This window comes from Borostomias antarcticus, assembly GCF_949987555.1.
Source record: "Borostomias antarcticus genome assembly, chromosome: 8".
NCBI classification, from domain to species: domain Eukaryota; kingdom Metazoa; phylum Chordata; class Actinopteri; order Stomiiformes; family Stomiidae; genus Borostomias; species Borostomias antarcticus.
The window spans coordinates 27,081,053-27,101,681 of record NC_140241.1 but is presented as its reverse complement, the minus strand read 5'-3'; the positions used below and the strand labels follow the sequence as shown (position 1 = coordinate 27,101,681).

General features: G+C 48.5%; 1 protein-coding gene across 3 annotated transcripts; it reads left to right on the top strand.

The window, feature by feature from the left end:
* The first annotated feature begins 1,599 nt into the window (after positions 1-1,599).
* Positions 1,600-20,153, top strand: zmiz2 (zinc finger, MIZ-type containing 2). Of its 3 annotated transcripts, XM_084442358.1 has the most exons (21): positions 1,600-2,060; positions 6,408-6,513; positions 6,966-7,080; positions 7,340-7,530; positions 7,845-8,013; positions 8,820-9,038; positions 9,120-9,332; positions 9,632-9,715; positions 10,517-10,694; positions 10,845-10,986; positions 11,204-11,282; positions 11,427-11,558; positions 11,742-11,847; positions 12,157-12,314; positions 12,577-12,644; positions 12,736-12,804; positions 12,944-13,185; positions 13,661-13,779; positions 17,391-17,597; positions 17,959-17,992; positions 18,339-20,153. In XM_084442358.1, exons 2-21 carry the CDS (start codon positions 6,464-6,466, stop codon positions 18,347-18,349), a joined length of 2,586 nt encoding a protein of 861 aa, XP_084298484.1. In that variant the 5' UTR covers positions 1,600-2,060; positions 6,408-6,463; the 3' UTR covers positions 18,350-20,153. The 3 variants fall into 3 exon arrangements, with proteins under 3 accessions (XP_084298484.1, XP_084298485.1, XP_084298483.1); XM_084442359.1 differs by lacking the exon at positions 17,959-17,992; XM_084442357.1 differs by having other exon boundaries at positions 11,204-11,558.
* Positions 20,154-20,629: the final 476 nt, after the last annotated feature.

The following is a 20,629-nucleotide window of genomic DNA, read 5'->3' as shown; positions in this document are numbered from 1 at the left end:
AGCTCACTCAGCCTGGCTCTGTGTGTCAGGCTATGCTATTGTAGGTCAGACTCAGCCATTTCCCTGGAATGTTCCGCCCTGGCCAGAGAGAAGTCACCACAATGGAATGCTCCCTGGAAAAACAGTGATGACTTAAAAAGGCCTGGAAGTGAAGAAACGTTGCTCGGCTGTGGGTGTCAGTGTGACTGGCTGGCAGATCCACTAGAGAGCAGTAGTCAGGGAAAAGCAGCTCAACAGGCGCTATATTCCAAATCTTCCCAGGCCCCCTATCAAGTGTAGCTACACTGGCTCCATCCTACTATGACAAAGAGAAACTCTCTCTCCAAAGATTTGCAGTGCAGCTGACTTTTTCTATAAACTCCTCTCTTTACTCTCTCCCCCACCGGCCTCTCTCTACATCCCCCTTCTCACCCCCCCCCCCTCCTCTCCCTCACCCCAAACCCATGTTCCCTCACCTGCCTCTTGCTATTCTCTCACTCCACCTCCCTGTAACTGCCGTCAACCCCCCTGTAACTGCCGTCAACCCCCCCATCTTCAATATGCCTAGGCTATCAGAGATGCTGGAGGCCAGACTGTTGCAGCAGTTGGCGTCAAAGTCAAGCCTCAATCACGCGCGCAGCGCATGCATGCTTCCTGCTTGAAGCTCTCTCTCTCTCTGTCTCTCACACACACAATCACACTTGGACACACACACAGGCAATCAATCCAGGATCAATGCAGCTATTTGACACTGCAGTGTGTGCTGTGTGTGTGTGTTTATGCACTATTATGGGGAGTGCAAATGAAGGAGAGTCAATTCTGCGACATTGCAAATTGACTGCAGTAAATGGGAATTGTATGAGCATGTGTGTGTGGCTATGTGTGTGAGTTTGTGTGTGTGTGTGTGTGTGTGTGTGTGCGTGTGTGTGTGTGTGTGTGTGGGGAGGGCATTCTGCGGCAAGTTGTGTGAGGGGGGGAGGGGGGCAGGAGGGAGGGAGAAGGGTGCACAGATATGGATAGAGGAGAGAAAGATGAAGAAAAGGCAAGAATCTCAGCACCTGTTTCCAGGGCAACAGAGAGCTGAGGAGTGCAGGTCGTACGTTTCATTCTCCACACTATGCTGCCCTCCAACAAGACACTGCAGACACCTTCTCTGATTGTCTCTCTCTCTCTCTCTCTCTCTCTCTCTCTCGCTCTCTCACTCACACACACACACACACACACACACACACACACACACACACACACACACACACACAAACTCACACACATAGCCACACACACATACAGTGTGTGTGTAGGCAGAATTCCATACTGCCTGACTGGAGGATGTACTGACTGTGTATGCCTGTGTGTGTGTGTTTTCATGAATATATCCAAATATGTAGGATCATTAAAAAAAAATCCCCTTAAATGTATAAAATCCGACTGCATGTTACATTCTCTATATGCATGTCTATTCTGTTTTTAAACAGATTTGATTGGAGGTCATTTACCGTTTACGTCACTGTTTGAGGCAGAAGGCGATATCTCTCTCGATGACTCCCTCTGTGGATGATCAGCTACTCTAGTCTGGAGGAAGTCAGCCTGAGGCTTCTGTGTGAGGAGGGACATGAAAAATGCTTTTCTCCCGACGAAGACACGACAGCCCCGTGATCTCATGAATATGTTATAGTAGGCCATTGTGCAATAGTCAGTCAGGGAGGTATGTTACCAAGCCACCGAGCTTTGCTAGGATACGGCCTGTCTCACAGTCTGACTTTCTAACGTTTCGAGAAGCCCACTGGAGGTCCAAAACAATGATCGCTATAGTCTCTCTCTGCGTGGACTCTTGGGCACGTGTGGGCAATAAACCACGGGTGGCCGTTTGCAAATAAAGATATGGGTGTAAAGTTCAGATTATTAGACTTCTTGATGGTGAAACATAGCTAAGCTACAACATTGCGCATCCAGGTTGTCTTAATTTGGCAACACCTCTCCAAAGATCCCGGATAGCCAAGCAGCCCGCGACGTTAGCATCAAGAGAACCCGGATTCTGACAGACTATTCAACCAACCACGTCGGGCAGTTGGAGTGAAAAGGTAAGCAAGGGTACAGATGCATAGGCTAATTATTCAAGAGCTGTCACCTATAATAAATGTGTTTTGCTGCTGTCAACCCGATCATCAAGTTTTTAGCGAGCTTGCTGGCAACGTTAGCTGTTCAGACATTGCCTGATAATAGCTGGCCAACGTTAGTTAGCTAGAGCTAGCGAGTCATGCCCTGGCTTCTCACAGCCTTATTGCTGGCAAATTAACAAAATAGTTCGCTTGCTTAGCATTAGCACACGTATGAAATGGCCGTGACTTTCCTCTGGTAAATAAGACGATGCGTAGTATGCTGGCGGTCAGTCAGAAGTGGTCCTTGTAAACAAAACCCGCTGTAACCTCCCGCAGCCGTGTAAAGAATGAGCTGCTACAAGGTTAGGAAACAAAATGTCTTCCATTGTTACAGTGCAAGCACTCGCGGTGGTGGTTACATTGTTGTTGAACTGTCTTGGTATTTTGTAACGATTATGTGGGGGGAACGTTACATTTTACAACAATGTATTGGAGCACGGGTATTTACGATACATTGGCTTTCCAAGTGTGTACCTTACCTTAGGCAGGCAGGTTAAAATGTGACTTGTTGCCCAATGTTGGGTTATGAACTGGGAGCTTTGGTGTAATAATCACTGAGCTCGTTATAACTTCATCTAGTGGAGAGGAGAATGCAGCAATGCGTTGTTGTTACGTCTAGACGTTTTGTTATGCACTAAGTGGCAGTCTCAGAATAATAATAAACATTGTTTGGCAATTTATTCTAGTTTTTCAGACTATTTTGTCACATACCCCGTGAGTAAAGCCCACATTTCTCTTGCATCTATCTGGACTCCCCTGTTTGGTTTTGAGGTCACAACTAGCCTACTCTCTCTACTCAGAGTTCGTGAGTGTAGCTAACGTTTTTTCCCCCCATGAATTCACATGGGATTCCAGTGCACAGATGTTTTAGTTAGTTTTTGAGTGTAGGTGGCCTTACACATTTTAAGGGTCTGTGATGGTTAACTGATCAATCTCCAGATGGCCATTATAGAAAGGCACGTTAGAAATGACACGTGTGTTGTCAGAATTGAAAGCTACTGTATTAGATGTGGTGAAAAAGCCTTTATGTTCAAATTGCAATGAGGTGAAAATAGACTTGAATTAATAGATTATAATTTGTGGTTATTAGAAAGAATTGCTTTTTCACTTTGCTTTCACCAGACTTTTGCAGTTCAGTCCCCACTGCATGGGTTCGTCATCTGACCTGTACCTGAACAGCTGTTCTGTCACCTGTAGCTATCTCACCATGCGTGTGTTTGTGTGTGCGTGTGCGCACGCATGCATGTGTGTGCCAGTGTTTGTGCTAGTGTGTGTTGAGATACCTCACACAAAGTTTGGTTGATTTAGATGCGTCACCCCTGTGTTGGAAGGTGAGTGTTGTTGAACTGTCGTTGATACAGTGAGAAGTCAAGCGATGCCACCACCACCAGATGTTACCACCACCACGGGAACGGGTGGCACCCCCCCCCCCCTCCTCTCCATTTCTGCCCCTCAGACAGCCCTAGTTGGCAGTGGAAGCCAGCTAGCTGTGTCCTGCTTCCCTGGTAGATGAAAGTCAAGGCAGTTGGTTCATAAGCACTCTTAGCCCATTCTACTGTACTGCTGTGGTGAGAAGAGACACTCTGAATCAGAGACAACTTCTACAATGAGGAGAGATCTTTCTTTCCCTCTTTTTTACTGGTAAATGAGCAGATGGCCCCAGGGGGCTGTTGCTAGTAGTGAGGTTATTCCAGGACAATGTTCTTGTTGTTGAGGGCTCAGTGTGTGGAGAGGGGGCAGGGTGTGTCTGGGAGTGTGGATCAATCTGTCAATTTAATTTATTATTGTTGTTTTGACTAACTTTTTATGCTCATATGCTTGGCCAGGTCTCCTTTGTAAAAGAGATTGATCTCAACAGCACTAGCCTGGTTAAAGAAAGGTAACAAGAAATAAAAGAAATTGGCCTAAAAATCAAACACGGCATTGTACTTGATTAAAATAAATGATGGGGGATTAACAGTAAAGACCAGACTTTTTTCCACTGTGGTCCTGAGCGTCATTGTCCTCAGTGTCAGCAAAGGTCACAGAGGTCATAACTTAACCTAGCCTAATGCCTCACCAGTCCTTCTCACCTGGCTGCATGGAATTCTCAGAATCCACAAAAACATCGTTTTCACACAAGGACCTGGCCAGAAAATCCAGTTTTGTTCTTAACTGGCCTGATTGGTTAAATGAAGGTCAGGCTAAATACAATTTAAAAAAAGGACTACTAGCCTACTGATGTAGGCTAATGTGAGTTATTGAGGTGAGGCAGAGTAGCCCATAGGGCAGAATTCTCTTGTGTCTGTAGGGAGAGGCAGCTGGATGTACTTAGCCTACACCCACTGAACAGGACATGTCTGACGCAGGGTCTTACCTCAGTCCAACTCCCTAATGCTTAGTAGCAGAGAGACTGTGTTCTCTGTAGTCTGCACTAATGTACTGGTCACCCTTCAGGTCAGTGCAAATATGAATGTGTTTTTCTCTCTGGGGTGGGTTGTGTAGTCTACCTCATGCTAGAGACTTTAACTTAAGCTAAGGATTATATTATGCAAATCTCTGTGTCAGTGTGAATTTGTCAGTGTGCGGTGTGTGAGTCATACGTGTGGGCAAGTCTGTCTTTGACACATGTTGTTCAGACTACATTTAAAAACCCTATGGCTGTGACGCAGCTTGTTTTTGCGATACACAAGCACGTCGCGCACGCACAAGGACTCTCTCTCTCACCATTCCAAATCCTCTCTCGCTTTTAAGGTCTCATCTCTTTTGTGCTGTTTTTTTAATATCTGTCTTCCTACTCAGTAAAGTCATCCAGTGACTGCAATTATTCAGCCATCAGGCTGTTTGCTTTAGCTAGGGAGAGGGCACTACAGGACGCCACAGCCCTTTGAGGAGAGGGGAGGGGAGTAGCGGAGGAGGAGGAGATAAGGAGAGGGAGATGAGGAAACGAGAGGAAACGACAAACGAGAGGACAGAGGGAGAAGGGAAGATGGAGCTCCGGGATGCGGGACTCAGACGAGGGGGCAGTCAGAGTTAGAGACAGGGGAGAGCGGGGGGATAGTCTAGCGAGGGAGAGGGTGTGAGAGGAGAACAATGTGTTCTGTTCATTCCAGCGCTGCCTGGAACAGTCTGTACTTCTGCCCTCACACATGCTCATTGGAGGTTGAAGGATCTCAGACCGTGTGTGTGTGTGCATGTGTGTGTGTGTGTGTCTAGAAGGATCAGTTATTACATGATCAGCCCTGAAGCCAGAGGTGTGTGCACCAGGGTTGATGTTTCCTAGATCCTTGTGCGTTTGGGGCACTGCGTGTTGAGGAAATAAGCATAAGAGCCTAGCACTGATAGTCGGCGACGGTCGATGGTGCGATGAGGTGTCTCTGATGGTGTGTGGAGGTATCTCTGATGGTGTGTAGAGGTGTCTCTAATGGTGTGTGGAGGTGTGTGGAGGTGTCTCTGATGGTGTGTGGAGGTGTCTCTGATGGTGTGTGGAGGTGTCTCTGATGGTGTGTGGAGGTGTCTGTCTTGGTCTCCCTCCCGCCATCTTTCCGTTACTCCCTCCTCCCTCTTCACAGACGTACACCCACGCCCCTCCCCCTCCCTTGCCAGCTCCTCATCCCTCCCTCCCTCCCTCTCTCTCATCAAGCTGTGGAGTGTCTGACCCAAATCCACGAGGAGCAAGAGGGAAACGGAGAGAAGAAAGAGAGGAGAGAGGGAGGGGTGGACGGCTCTGATGCCGGTGAATAATTAGCATGCCAGTTTGAGCTAACCATGAGAGGAAGAGAGGACCGTTAGAGGAGCTGGCTGGGGAGGGTGCACAGAGGAGGCAGCGTAGGAGGAGGAGGATGGAGGGAGAGAGAAGGAGGAAGAGAGAGAGAGCGAGAACATGAGGGGTTGTTATAGATCTGCATGCTGATAAAGGCAGTGTGTGCGTGCGTGTGTGCGTGTGTGCGTGCGCGTGTGCGTGTGCGTGTGTGTGTGTGGGGCGTGTGTGTGTGTGTGTGTTCAGGGCCATGTTCAGCAACAAAATCTGTCTGCCTCCTCACATCTCTGTTCTCTTAAATTCCTTTTGAAATCACCACTCTAAATTTAGCCGCCGGAGCCCCTCCCCCTCCTGTGAGAGGTATCAGAGCTGTGCCAGGCTAATGCTTTTGATACGCCAACACACACACACACACACACACACACACACACACACACAGAGATTACAGTGTGGCTTATAGGAAGAGTGCTACACCTTTGTGCCTTTCTGTGTGTGTGTAACTCCTGTCTCTCCCTCCCTCTCTGTACCAGGCTGCCTGTCAGGCTGAGGAGTACAGGGGCTCTCTAATGACCCCCCGATTCCTCCGATGAACCCCCTCAACTCCATGAAACCTGCCCTGCCTCCCACTCCACACAGGTATACACACACACACACACACACAGTGTGCAGAAACAGTTCTGTTTAGGCTCGATAGCTTAGCTCATTGTCCCTAGATGAACTTCTTTGGGATCTGAGATATGATTGGCTGGTGCAAAAAATGCTGGTTTCCTGTTCCACAGAAGGCACTTCCTGTGGTTTGTCGGGGGAGGAAGTGGAAGTTGTTCTCTCAACCTTTACAGAGCCGAGCCCCTGTTATTGCTAACACTCGCACACAGCCAGCAACAGTGCTTCCTTCAATCTCTATTTGTCGCAGTTCAAATACACCTACACATACATGTAACACCTCAAGGAAGGACTGTCAAGGAAGGCATTAGGATAGGATGGAAGTGTCCTGTACTTTGGCTCCCAGTGTGGCAGTAATCCCTGGCGGAATGTGAACTTCCTCAGGCGCTCGCTTACGTGTGTTTCTCGGTATCTGTCTGCCACAGCGACGGCTCCTTCCTGTATGACCCTGTCTCCTGGCAACCAGGCACCAATCAACCCCCAGGATCCCTCTCTGTGGTAACCACAGTGTGGGGAGTGACCAATCCCTCACACAGCCAGGTAACTAACGCTGAATTACACTTCCCCCCCCCCCCCCCCCCCCCGTCCTGCATTCTTGTCACACACACTCATTCTATACCTTCCTCATTCCAAGTTCCTGTCTTTCATAACTCTCTGTTTGCCTCGTGCATTCCTTTCCTCTACACTTTCTTTCTGCATCATCTCCCTCATACCTCATCTCTTATTCATTGCCTTGTAATCTGATCGTTAACCGGTGCGGCCCGTTTCTCACGTCGGTTCCCTTCCCGTCCCCTTGCAGGTGTTTTGTGGTTCCATGGGTCCAGGTGGGACCTCCGGTGGTCACATGATGTCCGGTGGCGGTCCCGGTATGGGCACCCAGTTCATGGGCCAGCAGAGCTACGGAGACGCCGTCTCTAAGGGTTACGGACAGCCGGGTCTCTACGGACGACCCAATAGCGCCTACAACCCCGCCCAGGGCTACGGTGGGAGGTACACACACACACCTTGTACTAGCTCTTAACCCCCGCGATATACTTGCTGTTTAACAACGCGTAGACAAGCACGTATTTTGTGCCGTGTCAATTTCCGAGGACCTGCGCAGTCAACCGCAGCCGACGCTCCAAGGGAAGGCAGGAAGCGCGTGGTATTCACGTACGCGTAGTTACAAGCAAGAATACCACGTCCTTTTCGATAGATATAGGCTGCCGTGCTGAGTCACTTAGTTCCATTGTATGAGTCATCATACAATCATCATCTATTCCATCCATTCATCTATGCATCCATTCATCCCCCCCCCTCCATAGTTACTCCAGTAACAGTGGTGGGGGCTCCATGGGGGCCCGCCCCCCCTCAGACTTCACCCAAGCCGCCGCCGCCGCTGTAGCCGCCGCCGCCGCCACGGCCACCGCCACGGCCACTGCGACGGTCGCCGCGATCCAGGAGAAGCAGAACCAGGAGCTGAACTACGGCCAGGTAAGAGGCTCCGCCCACAGTTGGCTCCGCCTACCGGGGGCCCGAGAGGGGATGAGGTCAGCCCCCTCCCCGCCACGACTCGCGCTGCAACAATGAGTCACATAACTGACTAAGTTCCTTTGCCTGGCGATGACTTGCTTCATCAAATGGGACATGGGGAGGGGCTGGGGGGGGGAGGGGAGGGGCTGGTTTCACACCGCCACAGACTCCAGAGATCTGGTTCTGATTAGAGAGAGAGAGAGAGAGAGACACCACATAACTCAGGCCCACTCCCTCAGAAGACTGTTTACGCCACAGTCTGCCTCTCTGGACCGACCACACTGTAAAACCTATGGGGCGGCTCTCTCTGTCTCTCTCTCTACCCTCTCTCTCTCTCTGTCTCTCTCTCTACCCTCTCTCTCTCTCTGTCTCTCTCTCTACCCACCACTCCCTTCCTGTCCGTCTCCTGCAACTGTTAAAACACTGTGGGCCGGGCGGGGGGGGGGGGGGGGTCGGTCCTGTGCTGGGGGGGGGTCGGTCCTGTGTCGTCCCGAGGTATACTGGCTCGTCATTGGGTGGTATAGAGTGGTGTAGGAGGGTGAGGGTGGCAGAATGGGGAAACCATTACAGACAGCCAAGACACCGATAGTGAGTTTAGCCTTTCTGTGTGTATATTCGAGTGTGTGTGTGTCTTTGAGAGTGTGATAGTGTGTGCGTGTGTGTTTGCCCAGGCGTACGTGCGTTTGTACGGGTGTGTGTGTGCGCTATCAGCTATCAGCTATCAGCTTTGCATTGTTAAAATCTCTTGCCCTCTGCCCTCTCCGAAGATGGGTGGAGCTTCCCCCTACAGTACCCAGTTCCTGTCCCACTCGGGGCCCCGCGGGCCCTCAGGAATGGCCCCCAGCGGCATGGTGGCCTCCCGGCCCGGACCCCCTACCTCCATGGGGGGCATGTACCCCTCCCACCCTGGACAGCCTCAGAGGATGCCTCAGCACGTGGGCTATCCAGGAGGACAGCAGGGGCTCAAACGATCCTACAACTCAGAGGTCAGTCTCTCTCACACACACACTGAAATATAGACACATTCATGCAGAAAAACCGAGGCTAACTCGCTATTGTTGTGTCAGGGTTTTCCAGTGCAGCAGTATAGTTCCGGGGGGATGTCTCCCTACCCTACCCAGCCCCTCCAGTACCCTCAAGGCCCTCCCCAGCGCTCGGCCCCCTCGCCCTCCTACACCACTCACCGCATGCCCATGATGAGCCAGTACGCCTCGGGGCCCCCCAACCCAGCGCAGTACCCCCCTGGACCCGGGCCGGCTAACCCAGGCCAGTACTACAAGGTAAGCAGATCCTCACCTTGGCTCTACTCAACCCGTGGACCCCAGCGTTCAGCCCTTGAGAAAGAGACCCGAGTCTCAGTGTGACTAAACACACAATCCCTCTGTAATCTGAGAGATTTCTTATAGGCCTGAGCAGTAATGAAGTGTAGAGCTAACGAATTGTAGGTACAGTCACAGATTTGACTCTCAAGTCTTCTGTTAACGTAACTGATAGATTCCATAGACAGATGCAGGCATCAGTGATGCAGGTACAAGTCTGTACAGCTGAGTCAGCGCCTTGTCTCCTGTGTGTGTCCCAGTCAGAGCCCTTCAACGGCCAGGGCGGCCTGCCCCCGGGCGCGGCGGCGGGGTACAACGCCTTCACTCAGGCCGCTGTCAACGGGGTGAGTCTCTCGGATGTCAGTTCTCGAACCGATGACGAATTTACCTGTGTTTGAAATGGATCAGGCCACGAATTCCGAACCCTCATCTGTGGCTTAGTTCACACGGCTGGTCTTAATGCTCAATTTTTTACACGGATCCGATTTTTTTGTTTAGCTGTTCACATTACTTTTTAAATGTAACCTATATTTGACCCCCGTGTGAAGAGCCCACGGCCCTGAACAGACCTGCATGCGCAGAAGAACAATTGCGCAGAAGAACAATAACAAAGACGTCAGGACGTCACGCGCAACGCACTGTTTATGGAATTAACGTTAACCATGGATAACGTTACAACCACAACTGAAGTTAGCCTTTGCTACGGGTTGATTTTCAAGTATTTGTGCCGTGGAAGCCGGCGACGGTATGAGCAAATGGTAATGAGAAGAAGGATGAGGATCGTCTTGTGACGTGCAGTATGCCGCACAAGCACACCACAGTGGAACGCTTCACGAATTTGCAAGTCACCGCTCTAGAGTGACGTAAAAGTCGCATTAAACGCAACATGACTGTTCAGACGGCGGGCGCGTTGCAAAACATCAGACACGTATCCGATAGAATACCACCTCTGAACGTGACCCAGGTTGGATTTAAGAAAATCTGATTTCATGTGACTTGCGCTGTTCACACGGTCATGAAACAATCTGACCTGAGTCGCATGTAGGCAAAAAGATCGGATTTGGGTCACATTTCACTGCCGTGTGAACAAAACCTGTGTCTCTTACAGTATGTGTGTTTATCTTGTGCGTGTGTGTGTGTGTCAGCCGGGGAGCCGGGGGATGATGCCGGGGTATCCCAGCTCTCCTCTGGGAGGGAACCCCACCCCTCCGATGACACCAGGCAGCTCCATGCCCCCCTACCTGTCCCCCGGGCAGGACAGCAAGCCCCCCTACCTCCCACCTGACACCAAGCCCAACATCAACACCCAGCAGCCCCCGACAGGTGAGACCCAGCACTGGAAAACACAGACACTGGAACCTGAAGGCTACTTTGGACTTCCACTCAGATCAATTCCACGCTGCCGTTTTCGCCAGACTAGACTTTGAGGCTCGGTTGAGACTGCTAACCCTCCTTATCCCCCACCGGCTCCAGGTAACCCTAGCGACGACCTCCGTCTGACCTTCCCGGTGCGCGACGGGGTTGTGTTGGAACCGTTCAGATTGGAACACAACCTGGCCGTCAGTAACCACGCCTTCCAGCTCCGCGACTCCGTCTACAAGACCCTCATGATGAGGTCAGAACCAGTCAGAGATACCGGTCTTACGGCGTCGGCCGGCGTCTGTTCCCAGCCGTGTTCTGTTCTCATAACTCGAGGATTTTGAACCCATGAGTTATACGCTACTCTCATAGCCTATATTAGCCTATACACAGCTCTCTCAGTCCCTTGATTGATGTCATACTGGCGCCCTTCACTCTCCTGTTGACATTGTTGCGTTTGTCTCCCCCCGCAGGCCGGATCTGGAGTTGCAGTTTAAATGTTACCACCACGAGGACAGACAGATGAACACTAACTGGCCTGCGTCTGTACAGGTCAGTGTCGGCCACCGGCACCGCTCATCCCTGCGCTGGAGTCTCTCTAGCCTAGTTGAGGCACCTCTCCTCCCCACCCCCCCCCCCCCCCCACCCCCCCATCTCACCTGTACCTCCCCCCCCCCCCCCCCGCTCCTCCTCCAGGTGAGTGTAAACGCCACGCCACTCATCATCGAGAGAGGCGACAACAAGACGTCCCACAAGCCGCTGTACCTGAAGCAGGTGTGTCAACCAGGGAGGAACACCATCCAGATCACCGTCACGGCCTGCTGCTGCGTGAGTATCCCACACACTGCCACACGTGTGTGTGTGTGTGTGTGTGTGTGTGTGTGTGTGTGTGTGTGTGCGCGTGTGTGTGCGTGCGTACCTGTGTTTGTGTGTGCTTCTAATGTATGTTGAATGCCTGGATTAACCTCTCTCTCTCTCTCTCTCTCTCTCTCTCTCTCTCTCTCTCTGCAGTCCCACCTGTTCGTTTTGCAGCTGGTTCATAGGCCGTCAGTTAGATCCGTTCTACAGGGTTTGATGAAGAAGAGACTGCTGCCTGCCGAACACTGCATCACAAAGAGTGAGTCGCGCTGATGCGCGCACGCACTAACACACACACACACACACACTCTGTGTGTGTGAGCCGAGGTGGACAAAATAAGATGGAGACTGCTAGGGTTGCTATATGAGATGTGAACAAGCATCAGTGTCTGCATTGTTGACCTTCTTTCTCTCTCTCTCCCTCTCTCTCCCTCTCTCTCCCTCTCTCTCCCTCTCTCTCTCTCTCTCTCTCTCACTCTCTCTGTCTCTCTCTCTCTCACTCTCTGTCTCTTTCTCACTCTCTCTGTCTCTCTCTCTCTCTCTCTCTCTCACTCTCTCTCTTGCTCAGTCAAGAGAAACTTCAGCAGTGGAACTATCCCAGGCACCCCGGGGCTGAATGGGGAGGACGGAGTGGAACAGACCGCCATCAAAGTGTCCCTGAAATGTCCGATCACATTCAGACGCATCCAGTTGCCAGCGCGAGGACACGACTGCAGACACATACAAGTGAGAACAGTGACACTTACACACACGCACGCATACACACACATACACACACATGCATACAAACACATACACACACACACGTACGCATACATACACGCACGCACACACACACACACACACACATACACACATACATACAGGCGCACAACACACATTCACTCATACACAGAACAAGTCACACCTTTTCCTTTAACCCCCCCCCCCCCCCCTCTCTCTCTCTCTCTCTCTCTCTCTCTCTCTTTCTCTTCCTCTTCACCTGCAGTGTTTCGATCTGGAGTCTTACCTGCAGCTGAACTGTGAGCGAGGGACCTGGAGGTGCCCTGTGTGCAAGTAGGCAAACCAAAACATGTCCAGAACATCTGTTCACACGATGATCTGATCTGCGTGTCTGACTCCGTGTGTCTCTCTCTCTCCATCACAGTAAGACGGCGTTATTAGAGGGCCTGGAAGTGGACCAGTACATGCTGGGGATTCTCATCTACATCCAGAAGTGAGTGTCTTCGTGTTAATGTGTGTGATTTGTCTGTTTTGTCTGTGTTTTGTGTGTGTGTGCGCGTGTGTTTTGTGTGTGTGTGTGTGCGTGCGTGCGTGCGCGTGTACTTGATGTATCTCCATCTCCCTCCCTGCAGTTCGGACTACGAGGAGATCACCATAGACCCGGTGTGTGGCTGGAGGCCGGTGCCGGTCAAACCGGACCTGCACATAAAGGAGGAAGCGGACGGGCCGGTCCTGAAGCGCTGCCGCACCGTCAGCCCCAGTCACATGGTCCTGCCCAACGTCATGGAGATGATCGCGGCCCTCGGCCCCGCCTCCTCGCCATACCAGAACCTGACACCTGGGGGCAGAAACACGCCAGACTACAACAGCCAAGGTGAGCCCGCCCTGCCAGAGTTGTTGGTTTCAATCCATTTATCTCTGACAATTGTTGGTCTCTGGGTGGATTACATTACATTAGTCATTTAGCTGATGCTTTTATCCAAAGCGCCTAACAATAATTGCACTTAACGTAGGAAAAGCCAGTGTAGTACTACTTGCCAGAACTCATGAGTGCATCTCCTTTCTAAAACAAGTGCATAGTCTAGTGCTGAAGGCAACGTGCAAGAATAGCAATCTAATTATTATGATTATTGGGAACACATCCTTGTTTGCTTTCCCCAAGCACTCCAACCAAAGTAGTGTGTTTTACCAGTAATATAAGCATTTTGTTTGTGAATGTCTCCCAGCGTTTATCACAATGATCTGGTTTATTGTCAGTATCCTGTCAACGCTAGAGTACTAGCGTGGCCCAGAGTGGCTGTCCTGAGTGGCAGGTCCAGTGTTAATGGTCTGTTGCTCCGCTGTCCCAGGTGGTCAGGGCTACTCTGGCCAGCCAGGATTCCCAGAATTCCCCAACACTCCTGGAACTCCCACCCTGGCAGAGTTCTCCTCTGGACCACAACCTTCACTCTCCTACCAGCCTGACCAGGTTAGCGCACGCGCGCACACACACACACACACATGCTTCTGCCGGGGCGGGGGATATATTTTCAGTCACGTGTTTGTTATTTTGTTTGTTTGTTCGCTCTTTAGCAGGGTTACGCTAAACAAATTTAACTCAATAAATTTGGGAGTGGATCCGAATCACTGGACGGATACACAAATGAAAATTAAAACAAAACTTGGCCATGCTTAGACCATCTCGTTCACTTCATCTGTACATATCCTGCAAGGTTTACTTACTGCCCAGTGGCCGAGTGGGTATGGTGCTGTGCTTATAATCAGGAGTCCCACTCAGGGCCGCCGCTCCCAAGGGGGGTTAGTTTCATTTTGGCGTGAGGGTCCGCCGCTCTGCAGCGACCCCGTTTGGTGTCACAGTCACAGGCTTGAGAGAGTCATGTAGCTGGTAGTCAGGTAGCTGGTGGTCATGTAGCTGGTAGTCAGGTAGCTGGTGGTCAGGTAGCTGGTAGTCAGGTAGCTGGTAGTCAGGTAGCTGGTAGTCAGGTAGCTGGTAGTCAGGTAGCTGGTGGTCAGGTAGCTGGTAGTCAGGTAGCTGGTAGTCAGGTAGCTGGTGGTCAGGTAGCTGGTGGTCAGGTAGCTGGTAGTCAGGTAGCTGGTGGTCAGGTAGCTGGTGGTCATGTAGCTGGTAGTCAGGTAGCTGGTAGTCAGGTAGCTGGTAGTCAGGTAGCTGGTGGTCAGGTAGCTCGTGGTCAGGTAGCTGGTGGTCAGGTAGCTGGTAGTCAGGTAGCTGGTGGTCAGGTAGCTGGTAGTCAGGTAGCTGGTAGTCAGGTAGCTGGTGGTCAGGTAGCTGGTAGTCAGGTAGCTGGTTCTCTCTTCCGGATCGCCGACCACGGGGTTGTGTGACGGTGGCCCAGTCCCAATGTCCACCCTGATGGACTCATTGACTTTGAGGCGTGTTCCCGCTAAGTGAGTGAGGGCTTAGGGGTGTCCCATTGTCAAATCGTCAAGTGCATGAGGGCCCTCTGGTAGACATTTTGATATCTTTATGCCCCCCTTTCCGTAAGTCTGCACATCTGCATACTTTGCTTAAGGGAATCACCCTCAGTTCATATCATTGTAATGTGAAACACAGGGTTACCTTAAGAACGGCCAATAAACAAGCACGGACAGATCAACCCTAATGTTCACGTTACAAAACAAGATATGTTTTCATGTTTTCAGCTGGACTTGCTTATCTGCACAAGTAGCCTTATAATTATCTTGGTTTCAATATTTTTACGTATAGATTATCAGCCCCATGGGTTTTTATAATTAGATTTGTTTGAAAATATGTAGACTATGGTTATAAGTTAAATAGATTTCTGTTGCCCTCATTCATGATTCCTCAGTTAAAAGCTGCATGACATTAATCATCCATCTCGGTGCAGATTTTTTTGAACTACTTTTGGATTCATCACAAACAAGAATCATATGCAGTAATGTAGTCCACTTATGACCACAACATGAAATGGTTTCAACAAGTTGAACAGAAATGTATTGAGGGTAACACAGAGGGTTGTGATAATGTAAAGGGATGACTCCGCCCAAAATTAATTTACATGTAAGCCTACAAGAAAAGCATAACGTAAAATTGAAACGTAAAATAAAGAAATTATAAAATGAAGCAAAGGACAGTTGTCATAGAAAATACCAGAAAACAACCATTATACAATTATACAATTGTATATTATACAATTTATCTCGTTATTCTAATACACTAGATGTGAGTGGACGCATGCGTTCGCCATCAAAAATCAAACCTTGCCGAATCGTTTGCTTGGACGCAGCCATCGGATGCAATGCAACGTATAGGCAGTGGAGCACCTTTCAGTGATTACAAAAGAAACATTCCCTGGCTGACAGCAATTGCTGACGCAACACACATTAAAACGCAACACTCGATGGCCACAGTGGAGCTTGGGAGTTATCCCTCCTGGTTGGTGCCTCAGGCCGTAGTAACAAAGGTCAGGGTCAGGGTCTGTCCCGTTGTATTCAGACAGTTCAGGCCGTAGATTGCTTCACGGTTGGCTGGAGAACAATGGCTGCCAGCAGCATATGAATGGACCGAGGCTAAAGTACTTGTCCTCATCAGATCAGAATGTGAGGTTTATCTGTTGACAAATGAACTTATCTGTTGCCAATTAGGTCATGTAAATCAGTAACTTTCTGGGTGGCGGTTGAGATGCTGCATGGTACACATAGTGATCACTTTGGCTGGGCAGAATCAACCTGTCATTATCATCACCTCCCTCCCTTCCAACTAACCTCAGACCTACACCATGTTCTCTTTTGGAATGAATAAACACATTCCCTCTTCAACCATACTATACTGCACAATGATAGTGTGACAAAAAGTGAATTTTGTCCCACATTATGCTCCCCAGGTTTGGACATGATACAAGACAAAACCAGACAGCTGCCAGTTGTGTTTTGCATTGACATCTACATACGTAGACCAAAGGCAGTTGATGCTCCCTGGAGCAACAAGCCAGCATGAAGTTTGAGCATCTGTGTCACGTGATATGGGCTTCTATGACTGAGCTGTTTGTGGCTTTGGATATACGCCTTCTAAATCTAAATTGTCATGTGATTGTAAGATGGGTTTTATTTCATGCCTGTGGACATTGACTTTGGTCTCACGTCTCAAGTCTAACATGATTAAATGACAGTTGTGTATGCGTGCCAGAATGTTAATGTTTTGTGTGTCTCTTAAAAGCTGTATTCATCTGTTTCTTAAAGTCGCACAGAAACGGACGTTTGAGATCATCTAACTTCCGTAGTTTGACGTATTTCCGACGCAAACAAGCTATGAGGGTGGGACATAATGTTTAGAGGAATTTGATTGGAACATTGACAAGTGGACGGGTTTTAAGAACTTTAGACAGATTCGATAGAAGGATAGCGTTGATTGACGGGTGGATGTTGTGAGATTATTGGCCTAAAATCTAAGCTACCTGTTGTCATTGCACGTGATGTTTTCCAGGAAGTAAGAAATTATATACTTTGATATAAGATTACAACAAAAGTAGAATTTTGTATTTTTTTTGGCATACATGGTTGAATAGGTGAACACTGACCGATTATGTGAACCAAAATGGGATAGAATGCTTTTTTTCATTTCAGTGCAACTTTAAAAGCTGTATTCATCTAAGTTACATAAGGATGCGTGCCGTGCCTTTCTGGCCTGTAGTTTAGAGGCTTTTGACTGAACCTGGAGAAGACAGCATTTACTCCCCACTCAAACACACATACACACACACACACATGCCTGTCACACACAGCTGCTTGGCTGTCCAAGAAAGCTTTTAGTGAGAGTACAAAGTCTCCTTTCCCCTCTTCTCTGTCACACACAAACTCACCTGTAGCGTAACGCCAGGCAGACTGCAGCAGAAGTCATACAGGCCAACCGTCTCTTTCGTGGCATGATATCAGTTACCCAACAAGCCACAATCTAGGTGTGTTTAGGAATATATTTTAAGTTTAGAAAGTTTGGTTTTAGACAACAGTGTGTTTCAGGCTTACTATAATGAAATATGACACTCATTCGTTCCTCCCTCTCTCTTTCCCGCTTGCTCTCCCTCCCTCTTGCATCTCGTTCAGATGTCTCACTCTGGCCGAATGGACCCTTCCCACAATGCTCTGCAGCAGCAGAACCAAGGTGTCCATGGTAACCAGGGTCTCGGGGGTGCTGGCAGCCCGATGCACCGGAACTCCTCTGCCCAGAACTCTCGGCTTCAGGCAGAGGGCTCGTTTGGCCTTGGGGGACCAGGTGGCCCTGGAGGGGAGGGGCCCGATCACACACTTGACGTGAGTCACAACCTGCAACCGCCCTGTGGAGCCTTTGATGACGTCACAATGGCCAGCTAAATCAGTCTGTAGAGAACCATGTGCTATTGAGCTTCAGCTCCTCCTGTCAAAACCCACAACCCTCTTCCAGGGCTCATCCTGGCAAGAGCCTAAATGCTCAGATGTTATTGAAACAGTTACAGTAAAACTAGGTCATCATTTCTGATAAGATCCCCACATTTTTGTGCTCTCAGAATGTTCCGCTGCACTGTCATAATACTGTAGTCCCAGAGCCCTGTGTTCTACCTGGACTCCTGTGGGTGGTCTTATACTAACCCCCACCCTCCCTCTCTTATTGGGGATTGGGGGAAACCGGGTGCAGGGGAGGAACGCCCACAGATTCTGCTATGACAACCGTAAGAAAACCTTAAATGAAGAGACTCCAAATTTAGTTAGTTAGGCATGTGGAAATGAAGGCATGTTGAATTCTCAACCATAACTTTCTGAAAGAGCTTATTTTTGCCTTTTCATTCCATAATTATGTACAACAAACTACATTCCTTTCTCCTTACTCTCTCTCTCTCTCTCTCTCTCCCTCTCTCTCTCTCTCTCTCTCTCTTGACCCATACCTCTCTAGCCTATTCCTCTCCCCCTTGACATTTTAGTTCAATTCGAGAGGCTTTATTGGCATGAAAAGTGACACTTTTTTAACTTCCCGAAAGAAAACTGGTAACAGAACCCCCCCTCTCCCTCTCTCCTCAGCTTCTCCCTGAGCTGACGAACCCCGACGAGCTGTTGTCCTACCTGGGCCCACCGGACCTCCCCAACAACAGCAATGATGACCTGCTATCTCTGTTTGAGAACAACTGAGGACACCTTCCTCCCTCAGTCATCCATCAAACCTTTGCCCGCTGCCCCATGCCACACACCACCACGCCCAATACGATAACGATGGCCGACTCCATAGTAACTTGACCGAGGGAGGGGTTTCCAAGAAAGGGAGCTTTTTTAATTCAGTGTTGTTGTATTGTGTGTCGTCTTTTATTTTATTTTTTTTACTCACTGAGAAATCCATACAGGCACATTGTTCACGTTTGAACAGCGCTCTTCTAACAATGAGGACTGCCTCTACCGGCATGTTCCTGAATCATGAACTGAAGGATTTTACATTTTTAAAAGATATATTTAGAAAAAAAAGTGTTTTGTCAGCTACGATGTATTTATAACAACATGGAGAAAGTAAGAAATGCTCTTCACCTTGAAAGTTATTTATAAAGAGAGATGCTGTGGAATGTGTCCATTTTGGTCAGACTGGTAAAACAGCCTGGTAAAACGCATGATTTAATACAAAGCCAGCAAACATGAACAGGCAGAGTCACAGAGAGAGCAGTCAAATGTGATCAGACAAAGAAACTGAGAAAGGTACGGTAGGGTTAGAGGGAGGAAAGGGGAAGGCGTGTGAACCTGTTAAAAAGAAAGACAAGATTGTGGTAGGGAAATAAGGAGTGGAGGAGAGTGCGTGGCAGGTGATTCATTAAACTTACATGGAGAGTGCTGATATGATACCTTGGAGAATTCTCACTTCTAGCCACACCTCTAGCCACCGCATGGTTAACCATTTAAAAACCTGTGGAGATGAGGTGACGATTTACTGCAGAACTACAAATTTAATTTTTATTATGTGAATATTTATCCCACCTCGCCATCTCTGTCTACCCCAAGGACATGTTCCAACACTGTGACAAATGTATTAGAGCCCCCTTTCTCCATCTTGGTGTGAGTGAATTTACTTGTAATGTCAGCGGCTGTTAATCTCACCTGCCATCTGAAAGGCATTTGTATTAAGTTTGTAAATTGTTTGTATAATAAACATTAAAGGGATAATTCACACATATTTCAAAATTGCTTTTTATTTTTTTTTATTTTTTTTTAACCTTGAAAGCAAGCCAAGGAAAACTGAAACACTTGACAATTTCACACTAGACAATTTCTCCAATACAGCCCAATAGTCAAAGCCTCACTTGAGTTTATTAATGACCTCAGATGATTTTGGGGGCTAGGGTAGTTTGGTAATCCTCCGATACCAGTTTTTCATCAACTTTAAAGTCTGCTTTCAAGGTAATTTTAATGAATATGTAATTTAGAAATGTGGGTTAACTATTCCTTTAAAGGCACAATGAGTTTATGTATAGTATGTGCAAATGTTTTCATTTGAGAACGTGTGTGTATCATATTAATTAAGCATCGTCATATTGTTGTTATTAGCAGAGTAGTTACAGATAATTGGTGATGTATACATCTATTTTAGGCAATGTTGTCGAAATCTTGTCATATTCATGCAATATGAGATTGTGCATAGGGGCACACCAGATTTAGCGTCTAGCTCTAGAATTCATGGTGCAATAACATGCTTCAGATTGATATGCCCACTGATTTGAGCTATACTGGTTCCGACCTTATGCTACCTTATATTTGAGCACCACATTTGCTCTGCCGAACACAATGTCTGCAAATTGAGTTTATCTTCTTTTTTTTGTCACTTGTGAAAGCAATCATGTCATTTTCTTAGCTATCTAACCGAACAGCATAGCAGGAAATCTGTTTTTCTATAGATCATGTAAAATATTTCCATTATGTTTTCTAAATAAAAACGTCCGTTCTGACCATCTTTCCTTCACTGCATTTCTGCAGGGCGAGTGCGTGAGGCGAGAGAACACCTTGACGTCATCCTATGTTGAGAACTCAGGCTCTATAGTCAGCAACCCGATACAATCGATTCACCCGCAACATTCCAGGCGTGGCCCCCCCACATGCTTACACACGCACATAGACTCCATCTACTCTTTACAATAGTGCACAATAGAACACAACAGAATGTTTTTTATTGATGATGCATTGAATGTTTGCATTAAATATTTTTATTCGGCGGCTTTTTCACGGAACACCTAATTCCCCGCACCTTCTCGCATATCTCGATTGTTTCCTGCAATTACAATTGATGATATAAATATCAGGTTTTGGGTGATTTTTAGTCACATAGACATAATGTTGAT